Source organism: Anomaloglossus baeobatrachus, chromosome 4 (assembly GCF_048569485.1).
Source record: "Anomaloglossus baeobatrachus isolate aAnoBae1 chromosome 4, aAnoBae1.hap1, whole genome shotgun sequence".
NCBI lineage: Eukaryota > Metazoa > Chordata > Amphibia > Anura > Aromobatidae > Anomaloglossus > Anomaloglossus baeobatrachus.
In genome coordinates this window covers 128,186,312-128,202,069 of record NC_134356.1, presented here as the reverse complement: position 1 = coordinate 128,202,069, position 15,758 = coordinate 128,186,312, and the positions used below count along the sequence as shown (strand labels likewise).

Here is a 15,758-nt window from a genome sequence, read left to right as displayed (position 1 = left end):
TCTCAAAAACAATCATTCAATCACACTTTTTTGCAATTTTTCCACAATTGGAATTTTTTTGTCATTTTACAGTACACTATATAGTTAAACTTAGGATTGATTTAAAAGTACAATTCATCCCCCAAAAAACAAGCCCCCATATGGCAAGATTGATGGAACAATAAAAAAGTTACGGCTCTCGGAAGAAGGGGAGCAAAAAAAAAAACGAAAATCGGAAAATCTGCGGGGGGCAAAGGGGTTAAGTATTTTCATGGTAGATGTAAATAGTGAAACACCCACTTTCTGGAAAGTGTTTTCCACTTGGGTAGATGTTGTGACGGGGTTTTCCTTCTCCATGGAAAGGAATCATTCACCATAATTGTCTTCCTTGGATGTCCAGGCCTTTTTGAGTTCCCAAGTCTGTTTTTTTGCTGAATGTACCAAACTGTTAATTTGGCCACTGCTAACATTTCTGCTATCTATCTCATGGATTTCTTTTTTTTCACCTGATTTGGATCTGTTTCTCTTCCATTGAGAGCTCCTTTGACTTTCATGTTGTGGGTTCACAGTAACTGCTTCCAAATGCAAATACCATACCTGAAATCAGCTCCAGACCTTTTACCTGCTTAATTGATTATGAACTAAAGAGGGAAAAGCCCACACAGTCCCTTAAAGAACTGTTGATATAATTGGCCAATTATTTTTGGTCCCTTGAAAAAGAGGCAGCGACATATTAAAGAGCTGTAATTCCTAAGCCCTTATTTCAATTAGGATATGGATACCCTCAAAGCTAAGGGTCTGCACTTTAACCCTATATTGACTTTATAACTGCATCATGAATATGTTGTGGTAAACAGCTAAAATGCCAAAACGTGTGTCACTGTCCATATATTTCTGGACCTAATTATATACATAATAATAAATAAGATGAGCTACTGCTTTTTATAAACCTCATGCCTCAACACCATATAGCGATGGGCCCTGGCACTAGGGAAAGCGGAGCATGATCACCTCCTAAACACACCTAAAGCTGATCCCTGCAATCCCTAAGGCTGAGGCCACATGGGAATTTGTGCGAGTGCTCGTATGACACTCGGCACATGCTCACAGCACAGCAGGAGCCGAGTGTCATGCGAGTTTCATGCGACTGTGGTCTGATCGTGCGATCAGACCACAGTTGCGGACGGGAGCCGATGCTCCTAAGGGGAGGACCGGCTCTGCGGAGCAAAGGGCCAGCGCTGCTGAGGGGAGGGGAAAATAATCGCTCATGGGAGCTGCCCCATAGAGTAATATTGGTCCGAGTGGAATGCAATTTTTTATCGCATTCCACTCGCACTGTTTTTCTTGCCGTGTGTCCTAGGACTAACATCCCTATACGGGTTACTTCACTTTGTCGCCGATCACATACCTATGCCTGTCTTTCCCAGGACTCAGCCCTGTATATTACTCAGGGCAGTGGAAATGCTAGTCCCGCTGTAGGTTAAAAAGACACAGAGAGGATTAGACAGATAGGGGTAAAATAAACAGCAATCATACAAAGCACTCTAAACGACAAGAGGTAATAATGAGGAACGGACCAGAGTGGAAAAACCATAAAGGACTAAGGAAAGGAAAAACTCAACGCAGCTTTCACACAGCAAATGATTTTTGAATGGCTTCCTGACCACAGCTCACTGGTTCCCTCTAGAGGCAAGCTAAGCAGGAACTATCACAAGCGTTTACCTGAGCTGGGGGAGAAGTCTTTATAGCAGAGGTAATTAGCAATAGAGAACAGCTGACTATAGCTTTCATTCAGAGTTCAGGAGACCAGAGAATCTACTTAACCGTAGCAGCACTAGATAAAAGAAGAATCCACACAATTACCAGTATTAACCTGAGCAAGTGTGTATGAAGCCCTGCACTACGATCTCCTGACATCAGAAATTGGAAGGACCGCTCTCCATTGTGGAAACCTTGTGACACAATCCCAGTTTATTGAATTCCGGATGCCATATAAAATCTACATAGCATACACTCACATCCTGCAGCAGCACCGCTCCAGCAGTGTTGGCGTCGCTGAGGGCAGCAGTAATGTGACAATATACGCTGCAGCCAATGAGTGGCACATGCAATTACTGTGGTATTGGCATATGGAAATTGATAACCTTCTCATCTATTCCTCTCCTTCTTATAACTGGGAGATCGGAATTTTATTTTCACAGTATTCATTATAATTCGCATCATAGGGTAATGCAATATGCGCTTAATATGCACAGTAAAAATTATGTGGCAAGCATAAAGCATATACATCAAGCACATCATTATGTCCTTATACGCCACTGCTGATCTAAGCAAAACCTGCTGACTCCCTCTTGGTTGTTATTAAGAAAAGCTCTATAACCAGGCTAACACAAAGCATCTAAACGGCATACATAGTGAAGGCCTAGTGACAGCAGTGTGGGGGAAGGGAACACAATCTCACTAATAGGGACCTTAAATCAGCCACTTCTGTCATTAACATAGTGCAGCATGCAGGAAACACATCAACTGCACCCAAGGGTATCACCAAAAGAGCTATTTTATATGGTGTCTTGTATTCTCAGGGACTACATTAAAGATGAAATTCTAAAAAAAAATCCTGTGCAATATATAACAGATAAATAATAAAAAAGATGATCCCCGGAAATTCCAAATATCTTATAAAATTGTACACTATTCAGCATCTACGTAACAGAACCTGCATTTGTGTAGAAACATATTATGTAAGCCACATCTAAGCAGAATAAGAAGAGAATTTAAGGAATATAAATGTAAAATTCAGATGATTCAATCAGAAGCCATATTGTGTTATGTGATGTACCTTACAGAGCCTACTCGTCCTCATTGCAGACCATGCAGGCAGAGAATGCAGACCCCTGAGCAGACATTGCAGCGTTCGTCGAGATTAGAAATACATTTACTTTTGCACAGATGACTGGTTTATGTACCATGTACAATACACTGTGCAAAGCAGCAGATTGCCCCATGCTCCGCACCATGCAAGTGGAGGCCTACAGCGTAGACACAACTGATGGGGTTTCTATAATGTACACAGGAAAATCAAGGCTCTGCTAAATCCTGAACTACCAGAAAATATAGATATCCGCGCATGTGTGGCCACCTCGCCATTGGCAGCCATGCCAGAGGATGAGGCCAGCCTTCTCCAGATCGGTGTAGGCTGCAGACATAGAAGCTTCACCATGGGGGGCATATCTGAGATGGAATACCCCTTTATTTTTTTTACTCCACATTGCTTTAAATACACACATAAAAACATTACATTAGAAGGATCCATCCTATGATCTATTTCCACTATTGCTCAAAGGTTACTCCTTAAATTGGGAATTAAAAACGATTTCTTAACCCGACCGCCATCATTAATGGGATTACTGCGAGCTGCCATCTATAAGCAGGGTTTATATGCTCATACAATAGTGCTTTGAGAAATTAGAAAAGGAACCAGTGTATGATTTTGATAATTGCTACTGAAAAAATGAGGACAATTCCTCTGTATGGACCATAATAGCACATAAGTATGATTCTTAGCGGGTTTATGTAGATGAAATGGAATCATTATGTACTAAAGAATCCGGTAATGGGCCAATAAACCTGTGCGGACATCCATCAACAGTCAAGATCTATGGCTGCTGTCAGTGAAGTTAACATCTTCATACGAAAATGGGGGGGTTATAGTGGATGGAATCGGAAGCGCAAAATTCTATCCCTGTGTAACGGCCGTTACCGGGAACTGCAGCCCAGCTCACCTATATAGAGTATAAGCTGAGCTGGCGCTCACCAGGTCCTCAATATCATAAGGCTGGACGACCCCTTTAAGCTTTATTTACAGACATTTTCTCTCTGCCACAGATTTAGTGATGTTGATTAAGAGAAATTGGATACATTAGTATAACATGATACTACAATGTAACACTGTACGATAATACAATAACAGCCTCACCCTCTCAGCAATGTGGCACTACCATTACTCTTATACAGACAAGTAATATTGCCTAGATCAATGTGCAATCTGCATGTCTTCTTAGGTTTTTACTTCATCATTGACCCTGATTGGTGACATATTAGGCAATGGCTTAGTCAGAGCCAAACTAATCAACTCCCCAAAAAACTAGATGAATTCCCCTCCTCTCAGAATCAGACTCCCATTGGTCTGAAGCTGAGTTATGAAGGGCAGTTTGATGGCTGCTGACTCAGTACAACTGATTACGTTGTCCTTGGGAATGACTGGGAGTCAAGATTAGATTTTTCATCAACCAGGGAAAGACGACCACCATTGACCATATCGTTTCTTCCGTTTTAGAGAAGTCATATAGTGACGTCAAAGAATTGCTCCCCATTTATTATTTCCCTGGACTCCTGGCAAACTGCCACATGAGAAGTCAGGGCTACTGGACCGAACTGCAGTAAGACCTTGACTTGGGGGTTCGAAGGGATTCGAAAAGATAGTGATGCTTGGTAATATCGATATACACCTCCAAAAATCATTACATATATTACTAAAAGGATCCAGTGCTATAACTTATCAAAGGCACAAGAGAGAACCCAGCATCCCAAATACTGCATGCCTCACCCCTCCACCTGCATTACTGAGACAAGAGGCAATGAGGCTGCTAAACATGCCCGAAATACTGGAACAAGACCAATGACATCGACATTCTACAATGAGGAGGTGTGAATTTACACAGGACTGCACAGAAACTTACTGCTTCATCAGAAAAGAATCTCTCTATCTCTATATCTATCTATCTATCTATCTATCTATCCATGTATCTATCTATCTATCTATCCATGTATCTATCTATCTATCTATCCATGTATCTATCTATCTATCTATCTATCTATCTATCATCTATCCACGTATCTTTCTATCTATCCACGTATCTTTCTATCTATCTATCTATCCATCCCTCTATCTATAAATCATCATCTTACAGATGTCAGCAGAATTTGTCATTGATTTCTAAGTGCTCCATAATAACTCACTATGTAAAGATAACTCCCATGCAGACCTATGGAAAATAGCAATATTACCATCAGAAACTGCTCTGTACATACACAGTGTATCTAGCTGTATATGGATATGCTTGCATGGAAGGACACACACTGCACTTAGATCCCTATAGACATTTCCAGTATTAATCTGCAGCCTGACATTAAACATCGTCCTCCTTTGCCAATGCCCTTGTACTGGCAGGGAGCATGCATTAGGTGTGGAGTGGCAGCTGTGCAGGGGGGAAGTAAGGAGGACCATCATCATGCAGGCTCTTCTTACCCATCAGCAGCCAGATGGAGCCACCAGACACTATCAGGAATGTAAGCATGTCTCCTTGTGCCGGCTGCACCATGGACCAGTGGAGCTGGAGAGGCGGAGGGGGCACCGCGGCAGGCACTGCAGTGAGCGGCGGGCGGGACCACCGGCTCCAGCCTATGCAGTAGGGCAGTATTTTTAGCTCTTCTTCTGGGACCTCCTGCTTCCTTATAGCAGAGTGATGCTGTTCCCACCTCATCGCCCCTCCTGCTGCAGTGATCCAGCCAGCACGTGGATTGTGCACGGCAGTAACCTCATGCTGTAAGCTACCTACACTGTCCCAGCAATGAGGACTGCAGGCATTCTGACAGCACTCAGCTGCCATCAATCTACAGACTGGAGTGTGTAGGAGCAGCACCATCATCTTCAGCTACCTGCATAACTGTATTGTGTGTATTGTGCACCATCCTGCACCATCATCATCAATCTACAGGACTATATTGCATATTAATACCATTCTGGAGTATCATCATTATCATCACCAATCTACAAGACTTTATTGTACTGTATTTTAATACCATTCTACAGTATCATCATCATCATGATCAACAACAACAATCTACACGACTATATTGTGTACTAGTACCGTCCTACATTATCTCATCATCAATCTACATGACTATATTGTGTACTAGTACCGTCCTACATTATCATCATCATCATCAATCTACATGACTATATTGTGTATTCATACCATTTTGCAGTATCATCATTATCATCATCAACAATCTACAGGACTATACCATCCTACATTATCATCATCATCATCCATCTACAGGACTATATTGTGTGTTAATACCATTCTGCATCATCATCTTCAATCTGCACGACTATGTTGTGTATTAGTACTATCCTACCTCATCATCATCATCATCATCATCATCACTCTACAGAACCACATTGTGTATTAGTATCATTCTACAGGAGCAGCATCTTCATCATCAATCTACAGGACTGTAGTGTATAGAAGTATCACCATCCTTCACCTCCATTTATCATAGTTTCATAGTATCATAGTTATTAAGGTTGAAGGGAGACTCTAAGTCCATCTAGTTCAACCCGTAGCCTAACATGTTGATCCAGAGGAAGGCAAAAAAAACCCCAATGTGGCAAACAAGTTCCAATGGGGAAAAAATGTCCTTCCTGACTCCACATCCGGCAATCAGACTAGTTCCCTGGATCAATACCTTGTCATAAAATCTAATATACATAACTGGTAATATTAAATTTTTCAAGAAAGGCATCCAGGCTCTGCTTAAATGTTAGTAGTGAATCACTCATTACAACATCATGCGGCAGAGAGTTCCATAGTCTCACTGCTCGTACAGTAAAGAATCCTCGTCTGTGATTATGATTAAACCTTCTTTCCTCAAGACGTAGCGGATGCCCCTGTGTTCCAGTCGCAGGCCTAGGTGTAAAAAGATCTTTGGAAAGGTCTCTGTACTGTCCCCTCATATATTTATACATTGTGATTAGATCCCCCCTAAGCCTTCATTTTTCCAAACTAAATAACCCCAAGTTTAATAACCTGTCTTGGTATTGCAGCCCACCCATTCCTCTAATAATCTTGGTGGCTGTTCTCTGCACCCTTTCCAGTTCAGCTATGTCCTTCTTATATATCGGTGACCAGAATTGTACACAGTATTCTAAGTGCGGTCGCACTAGTGACTTGTACAGAGGTAGAACTATATTTTTTTCATGACCCTGGAATTGTAGATTCCGGCCAAAGTTAGGCACACACACCCCTTTTCCAATTCCCCCTTATCTGCTAATAACCACTTAGACACCAATTTATCTTTGGATAATTTTGGCCATAGCAGCCATTTATTAAACAAATACATAACATGTAAAATTTTGCATTGTGGTAAGGTCCTTGAAGCTAAAACCCTGGTGATTCCCATAACCAAGCCATATAACCAAATTGCTCCCAGCCGTTACCCACACTGGCTCAGGAGCACCAAAGTGTAAGGGTTATTCCTTCATTAACCACCAAAAACACCCACGGGGGCCCCGACATACCCCGTCGGGATCCCCCAAAAATCACCAGGTGACCAACCATTCTGCCAATGAGGGGATCCATACCCGGATGGGTTCCCCGAACCAATTTAGAACCAACTTCAAAGACCCACCAAAATCCTGCCACCAGGCCACTACGACCCGATAAACTTCCATATCGCCTCCCACAAAACTTGCAGCCCATTGCGAACTCAAAGTCTTTAGGGAGGGCGGGTGGGACTCTCACTGGTGTCCCAGAGCGGGAAAAGTGCCGCTCCTCCCCCAGCTTCACCTTTTTACTATACCCTGACTTACTCCCCCTCCCCTACCCGTGACATCATGACCTCCACTCCAATCAGTGTCATGCTGGCCTCCACACATGCCCGGGGGGAGGGGGGGGGGTCAGTGCTCCGGCCATTCTTGACCCTGGAATTGTAGATTCCGGCCAAAGTTAGGCACACACACCCCTTTTCCAATTCCCCCTTATCTGCTAATAACCACTCAGACACCAATTTATCTTTGGATAATTTTGGCCATAGCAGCCATTTATTAAACAAATACATAACATGTAAAATTTTGCATTGTGGTAAGGTCCTTGAAGCTAAAACCCTGGTGATTCCCATAACCAAGCCATATAACCAAATTGCTCCCAGCCGTTACCCACACTGGCTCAGGAGCACCAAAGTGTAAGGGTTATTCCTTCATTAACCACCAAAAACACCCACGGGGGCCCCGACATACCCCGTCGGGATCCCCCAAAAATCACCAGGTGACCAACCATTCTGCCAATGAGGGGATCCATACCCGGATTGGTTCCCCGAACCAATTTAGAACCAACTTCAAGGACCCACCAAAAACCTGCCACAACGAGGGCACCTTGATAACCTTCAAGTGCCTGAGACCCCCCCTCAATAGCAAAGCTCGCTCAATACCTCCCTGCAATCCAAGTGCCCACAATCAATCCGTACTGCATTCAAATGCACCCCATCCGCCTACCAAAATTCGTCATCCTCTCGCTCCAGCTCAAAATGCCGAGCTGCGACTCCCACGTTGCAGCCCCCAAATTTTTTGAGATAACCCTATTAACTTTCACCCGCACCTTATTCAGCTTCTCCACAGACCATGCTTTCCGCCCAAACCCTTCTTGGAACAATGTCCCACCACACAATTATCACGCCTGGAAAAGACACCCATAACCGCAACAAGTCATGCTTAGTACCTTTATCAAAGTGCGAGAAAGCCGCTCACCCAAATAGGTCCCTCGACGCGTAAAACCAAAATGTCAGGGGGCCTGCCCAAATGAGCATAGTTATGCACCCCCTGCAACACCGTATTCCACCCCATACCCCTGATTCCAACCCATCCGACAGGAGCCCTATCCCTCCGACAAAATTTAGCTGTCTCCTGTTCCTTCTCGTATCCGCTCTCTGTGTTCCCCAGCACACATTAGAATGGCCCAAGATCCAGACCAGGCTGGAAAAACGGGGGGGGGGGGGGGGGGAGGGGGTGTCTGAAAAACAAAGCACTAACAAAAATACCAAGTAGCTCCAATACCACCCCAAAGAATGACACCCCCCCACCCCCCCTCCATCAGAACCGGTCTTCCGATCAATTGCCCCTGAAACATTGCGAACCCACGACTTACAACGCTGAGACTTCCATCGACCAATCTGTTTAACTGTCTTAGCAGGGAGACCACACCCAGAGGTTTCCACTGCCGTCCCAGGACGAAAAGAATGCAACGCAAACCTCGCCAACCAGACCCAATGATTGCAAACATGCCCACAAAACACTAATGAACTAATATCTGGACAAAAAGACCCGTCCTCGAGACATAACAATGGGCCATCCTGACTCGGGTGGACCTTTGCAAAGCTCAAAACGCACTGCCAATGGCACATACCTGATGCCATAACCTTCCCTAAACGAACCCGCCTGCCCCCACTTTATCCATTTTTGATTTCTGGATCCAAAATTCGATCCCCATGCTCCAAAAATAGGACGTCACTATTACCCAAGCCCCCGGGGCACGTCACCCTGGGAAATACCAATTCGCCAATACACCAAGCCCCGAAAAACCGCCAACGAAAAGCCAACCGCAACAATGATACCTTAATTCCCTACCCAAACATTCCAATAAGCTAAATCACACAGGCCGTCTACCTATGGCCCCTATGCACACCCTTCAACGCCTGAACTACCCAAAAATTTGTTCCCAATCCTGTACACCTCGCAACCAGAAACCAAATGCCAACCCTGTAATCAAATGACTCAACTTCGTGGAAGACCAACCTGTTATCGCCACTCCCCCGATTTACCAGGAACAGTCCTAACTGGGAATCCTCATTCATCATGCCACCACCCAACCACCACTCCCAGGAACCCATGTGGCCTAATACGCCGCCCACGTGGTACCAGTCAAACTGCCTGAATCCGTGGTCTTGCTGCTTAAAGACCACGCTCCAAAGCTGCGCAGGGGACTACAAGCTGCTGCCGTCCGCCACTACCGCAAAATCCCGGAAACAATCTCACTGAAACAGGAAAGGAAATCCGCTATTAGGTCCTCTATACCTGGTACCTGAGCTGCTGTGACCCGTATTAATTTCCCAACAAATAAAAACCAACCGCCGCAACACCCGAACAACTTGGGTAAAATATGCCGAGCCGTTATTAATCACTAGCACCACCCCCATATTGTCCCAGTTGAACCGGATCTACTTATTCCACAACTGGTCACTCCCCAAATGGAGTGCGACCATCATCGGAAAAAATTTCCAATAGCGACACATTCCTTGTCAACCCCTCCGCCATCCAACTTTCTGGTCACCAATCCGCACATCACTGACCCTGAAAAAAGGCCCCGAAACCTGAGTCACCCGCAGCATCCGTAAACAATTCCTATTTGAAATTAACCACTACCTCATCCTTAAGCAACGAACCACCAATTGTCCTGCTCCCCAAAAAATCCTCCCCAAACCAACAAGGCCGCTCAATGTTCCTCCGACAAACTTATGTTGGGGGGAAGAGCAAGCACTCCAGCTGTCGCGCAAGCTAGCCGACGTGAAAACTCGGCCCATTGACCTTACCCGACACGCAAAATTAAGTTTCCCCCAATAGCGATTGAACCTCCTTTAATTGTAACTTCCCCACCCGGCATGCCCTTGCTACCTCAACCTTAAGCGTGGCAACCTGTCGTCAGGAAGCCGAACCTCCCAAATCACTGAGTCAATTACAATGGCTATAAACTAAATACAGGTATTTGGCCGAACAGTTCTTCCCCAGGTGCCAAAGGCACCCCAAAGCCTCTCGCTATCCATTCCATTGCTGCTAGCATTCTTGTGCCTGTGCCGAAACAGCCAATCCCACACACCGACAATTCATCCCGGTAAGGTACCAATGATGCCAAACCAGAAACATCACGCCCCCCCCCATTCTAAAAAAGAACAAAAGGTTTCAACAAATGTGCACGATACTGCACTACCCATTGGCAAGCAGGGGTCTCCAAAACAATTTCCCTTCCAAAAACAAACTAATAACGAACACAATTTCGGATGAACTGGTAAGAGCCGGACAGCTGCCTCAATATCCATCTATTGCCATCAACATACCCCTCCCACAACTCTTTACCTACTTTGTAGCCTCATCAAACGACGTATACAACACCTAACGAAGCTCAGCCCGTATACCATCATTCGCTGACCTACCCCTGGGATGAGACAAATGGTGGATTAGCCGAACTTTACCTGGCTCCTCCTTGGGCCCCCCCCCGAATGACGAAACCACAAAATAAGAAAAGGTAGAGGGGTGACTAACTGTGCCCCCCATTCTCCCCAACGCCACCTCCTTTCCTAACTTTCCACCTACCAGCGCCAAATGCTGATACACCGAGGGAGATTCCCGGTTGTCCCTGGAACTTCAAAAACAGGGGAAGGAATCCTGAAACCCTCCCCAAAACCCAACCTCAAACCTCAGCTTTGGCCCTAACAGGATCCCGGTTTAGGTACGGCAGCATCGCAACTAAGCTCACCGGTGTCTGACCCTTGGACATCCCATGGGATGCTCCGTTACAATAGGTGCGGAGATGTCCAAACAACGACAAGTGGCACTGACGTGCCTTCCCCCTCATTAACTTACCAACACGAACTTGACTTCTAGGACCCTGTCTGTCCGTACTGACCACCGGCACCCCAGCTTCCTGACCGGCCAGGGAACCCTGCCCCGCCCTGAAATGACTGCCCATATCTGGCTGCCGCCATCACCCGCAACCACAAACCGATATCCTTCTGATCCCATCTTATGGATGGACGGTCGCCATCCTCTGATGACACTGCTCCTCATAACGGATCCAGGTCTACCCCCCATAAATCCTATAGGCCTCACCCTTTTTTTTTTTTTTTTTTTTTTTTAATCGAGCCCATATAGCAAAACCACTGAAAACTATTCTCTGGCGCCTGTCGCCAATTACTCTTGCCCAAACTGCAACGCCTTAAACCTATTAGCATAAGTCTGAGGAATCAAGTGCCATCGCCACTTCTCCCCATCTTCCTTCTTGCTATCGTCTTTTCCCCCTTTGTCAAAATAAATTTTTGCCACCTCCTTACTCCTTTCAGTCTGAACTGCCACTAATACTGGGGAAGAGACACTCCCAACTGGACTCACTAGCCGCAATGACGGACAAATTAACCCAAGCCGCCACTGGCGCCGGGGTTTTCCTGGCCCCTAATCCGGGCCCGCAACTGGCGAACGCAACTTCAATTCTGACAACTCCCCACTCAACGCATTCCCCCTAACACCCGCTGGCACCCCCAAACCGAACCCCAGCTGACCCGTCACCCCCCCTTTACTGTGTACCTAAACAGCATGTGAAGACAAACAAAACATGTAATCATACTCACCAGGCTGCACAAAGGTATAACCTCGCCAGCCGGACCACCTGTATCCTGACGTCCCTCCTGCCGATCTAGCATGACTTGGCTCCTCCCATCCGACTCTGCTCCATTGCTGTTTTGGCCGCGCGGCCCGAGGCCCCGCCGGCCGCATATCCTGGACATGACGATCAGTAGCGCCGACCAACAGGGGGAGCTGCATATTATCCTCAGGGCTCTCCAAGCACGGCCCCCCCTGCTCCGCTCCATGTGGCCCCTCTCCCAGACAGGGCCTCTGTAGCTGCAGGCCCTGAATGCCAGGCCCGATGTAGTTCCGACCGCAGCCGCCTGGCTCCGCCCACCTCACAGGGATCCATCCGGGATACTATCGCTGCAGGGAGGAGAGGCTCAGGGCGCTCGGCCGGTACATCACCAGAGCGCCCCGCCGCACCGCCGACGTCACTCGCCGACAAGGCAGCAGCAGGCCCCGCCCCCAACTCCAGCGTAGGCCTGCCAACTGCCGCCGGGCCCAGCCGCCCGTCTGAATTCCTCCCAGGCCGGGGCCTGCCGGACCTCGCAGCTCGCGGCGTCCGGCCTGGAGGGTCCCCGGAGGGGGCTTCTGTGGCGACGCTGGGCCCTGGGAGTCAGGTCAGGTGACCGCCTCTCTGCCAGTCCAGACCTCCGGGGGCGCCGCTGTCGCAGGGGTGCCGTTCCTGCCCCCCCCCCCGGACTCCCACCGAAGATCCTTGCTATCAGGCTCTGCAGCCACCTGGGGGGATGGTCCCAGGAGCAGCTCTCAGCCGCTCCAGGAGCTGATCCCCGGCGTCCATAGCAGGTACAGGGATGGGGACTCTCACTGGTGTCCCAGAGCGGGAAAAGTGCCGCTCCTCCCCCAGCTTCACCTTTTTACTATACCCTGACTTACTCCCCCTCCCCTACCCGTGACATCATGACCTCCACTCCAATCAGTGTCATGCTGGCCTCCACACATGCCCGGGGGTAGGGGGGGGTCAGTGCTCCGGCCATTCTTGAACACTTATACCTCTTTTAATACATCCCATTATTTTATTAGCCCTGGCAGCAGCTGCCTGACACTGGCCACTAAAGTGAAGTTTACCATCCACCCATACACCCAAGTCTTTTTATGTGTCTGTTTTACCCAGTGTTCTACAATTAAGTACATAATTATAAATTTTATTTCCTCTACCCAAGTGAATGACCTTACATTTATCTACATTAAACTTCAATTGCCACTTCTCAGCCCAATCCTCCAATTTACATAAATCTCCCTGTAATATAAAATTATCCTACTCTGTATTGATTACCCTGCAGAGTTTAGTATCATCTGCAAATATTGAAATTCTACTCCGCATGCCCTCAACAAGGTCATTTATAAATATGTTGAAAAGAAGCGGGCCCAATACTGACCCCTGTGGTACCCCACTATGAACTGAGACCCAGTCCGAGTACGTACCATTAATAACCACCCTTTGTTTCCTATCACTGAGCCAGTTTTTAACCCAGTTACACATATTTTCCCCTATCCCTATTATTCTCATTTTATGTACCAACCTTTTGTGTGGCACCGTATCAAAAGCTTTTGAAAAGTCCATATACACAACATCCACTGCATTTCCCTGGTCCAGGCTTGAACTTACCTCTTCATAGAAGCTGATCAAATTAGTTTGACAGGATCGATCCCTCATAAACCCATGTTGATACTCTGTCATAAGGTTATTTTTCTTGAGATACTCCAGTATAGCATCTCTCAAGAAACCCTCAAGGATTTTACCAACCGTAGAGGTTAAACTTACCGGCCTATAATTTCCCGGCTCAGTTTTTGTCCCCTTTTTGAATATTGGCAGCACATTTGGTATGCGCCAGTCCTGCGGTACCGACCCTGTTATTAAGGAATCTGAGAAGATTAAAAATAATGGTCTATCTATCACAGAACTCAATTCCTGTAGTACTCTGGGGTGTATGCCATCCGGGCCCGGAGATTTGTCAACCTTAGTGATTTCGAGGCGGCGGCGTACTTCCTGCCGGGTTAAGCAGGTAATATTCAAGGGTGAATTTATGGTATCACTGGTCATGTCATCTGCCATGGCATTTTCTTGTATAAAAACCGTAGAAAAAAAGTCATTCAGCAGGTTGGCTTTACCCTCATCCCCTTCCACCATTTCACCAAGACTATTTTTAAGGGGGCCAACACTATCGCTTTTCAGTTTTTTACTGTTTATGTAGTTAAAGAATATTTTAGGATTATTTTTACTTTCTCTCGCAATGAGTCTCTCTGTCTCAAACTTAGCTAACTTAATTTGCTTTTTACATATTTTATTTAATTTTCTATAATTATATAATGCCTCATCACTACCTACCCTCTTTAATTCTTTTAAGGCTTTCTGTTTTTCTTTTATTGCTTCCCTTACAGCTCTATTTAGCCATAGGGGTTTCCTCCTATTTCTAGCATGTTTGTTCCCATAGGGTATATTTTCTGCACAAGCCCTATTCAGGATGCTCATAAAAGTCTCCCATTTGCTTTGTGTACTTTTATTACTTAGTACATCATCCCAGTTTATTCCACTAAGATCATCTCTCAACCGTTTAAAATTTGCTTTCCTGAAGTTTAGTGTCCTTGTAGCCCCTCTACTATACATCTTACTAAAGAATACATGGAAACTTATTATTTTGTGATCACTATTCCCCAAATAACACCCAACTTGTATATTTGATATGCGGTCTGGCCTATTGGTTAGTACAAGGTCTAGTAGTGCTCCCCCTCTTGTGGGGTCCTGTACCATTTGTGAAAGGTAATTATCTTTCATTGTTATCAAAAATCTATTTCCTTTGCAAGTTTCCGTTCCCCAATTTATATCAGGATAGTTAAAGTCCCCCATAATAATTACCTCTCCGAGACTCGCTGCTTTATCAATTTGCTTTATGAGGAGATTCTCTACCTCTTCCATAATATTCGGCGTCTTATAACACACCCCTATCAGTATTTTATTATTCATTCTCCCCCCCCTTATCTCCACCCATAGGGACTCTACATTCTCAGTACCCTCACATATGTTGTCACGCAGGATGGGTTTTAAGGATGATTTTACATATAGACACACACCTCCCCCTCGCTTATTTGTACGGTCATTCATGAATAGGCTATAACCCTGTAAATTAACAGCCCAGTCATAGCTCTCATCCAGCCATGTCTCTGATATCCCCACTATATCATAATTTTCTTCCAACAATATTAATTCTAATTCCTCCACCTTATTTGTGAGGCTTCAGGCATTAGTGTACATGCACGTTACGTATGACTCTGTACCTCTATTCCTGCTTACTGTATTAACTGTCCTAACCCTTCCCCCCGTACCACCCCCAATTTCATTACTTGTGCCCTGGTCACTATCTGCACTACATTCCCCTTCTATAAAGTGAATACCCTCGCCCCCCATTCCTAGTTTAAACACTCCTCCAACCTTCTAGCCATTTTCTGCCCCAGCAGAGCTGCACCTTCCCCATTAAGATGCAGCCCATCCCTAGCATAGAATCTGTAGCCAACTGAAAAGTCGGCC

The 15,758-nt window shown here is 45.8% G+C and overlaps 1 protein-coding gene across 1 annotated transcript in view; it reads right to left on the bottom strand.

Annotated features, from left to right (window-relative positions):
• ACSL6 (acyl-CoA synthetase long chain family member 6) overlaps positions 1-5,433 on the bottom strand; it is a 439,484-nt gene extending 434,051 nt beyond the window's left edge. The window contains exon 1 of the mRNA XM_075344540.1: positions 5,288-5,433. Within this exon, the coding sequence (XP_075200655.1) occupies positions 5,288-5,360 (73 nt within the window). The 5' untranslated portion in view covers positions 5,361-5,433. The remainder of the gene's footprint in view (positions 1-5,287) is intronic.
• Between the last annotated feature and the right edge of the window lie 10,325 nt (positions 5,434-15,758).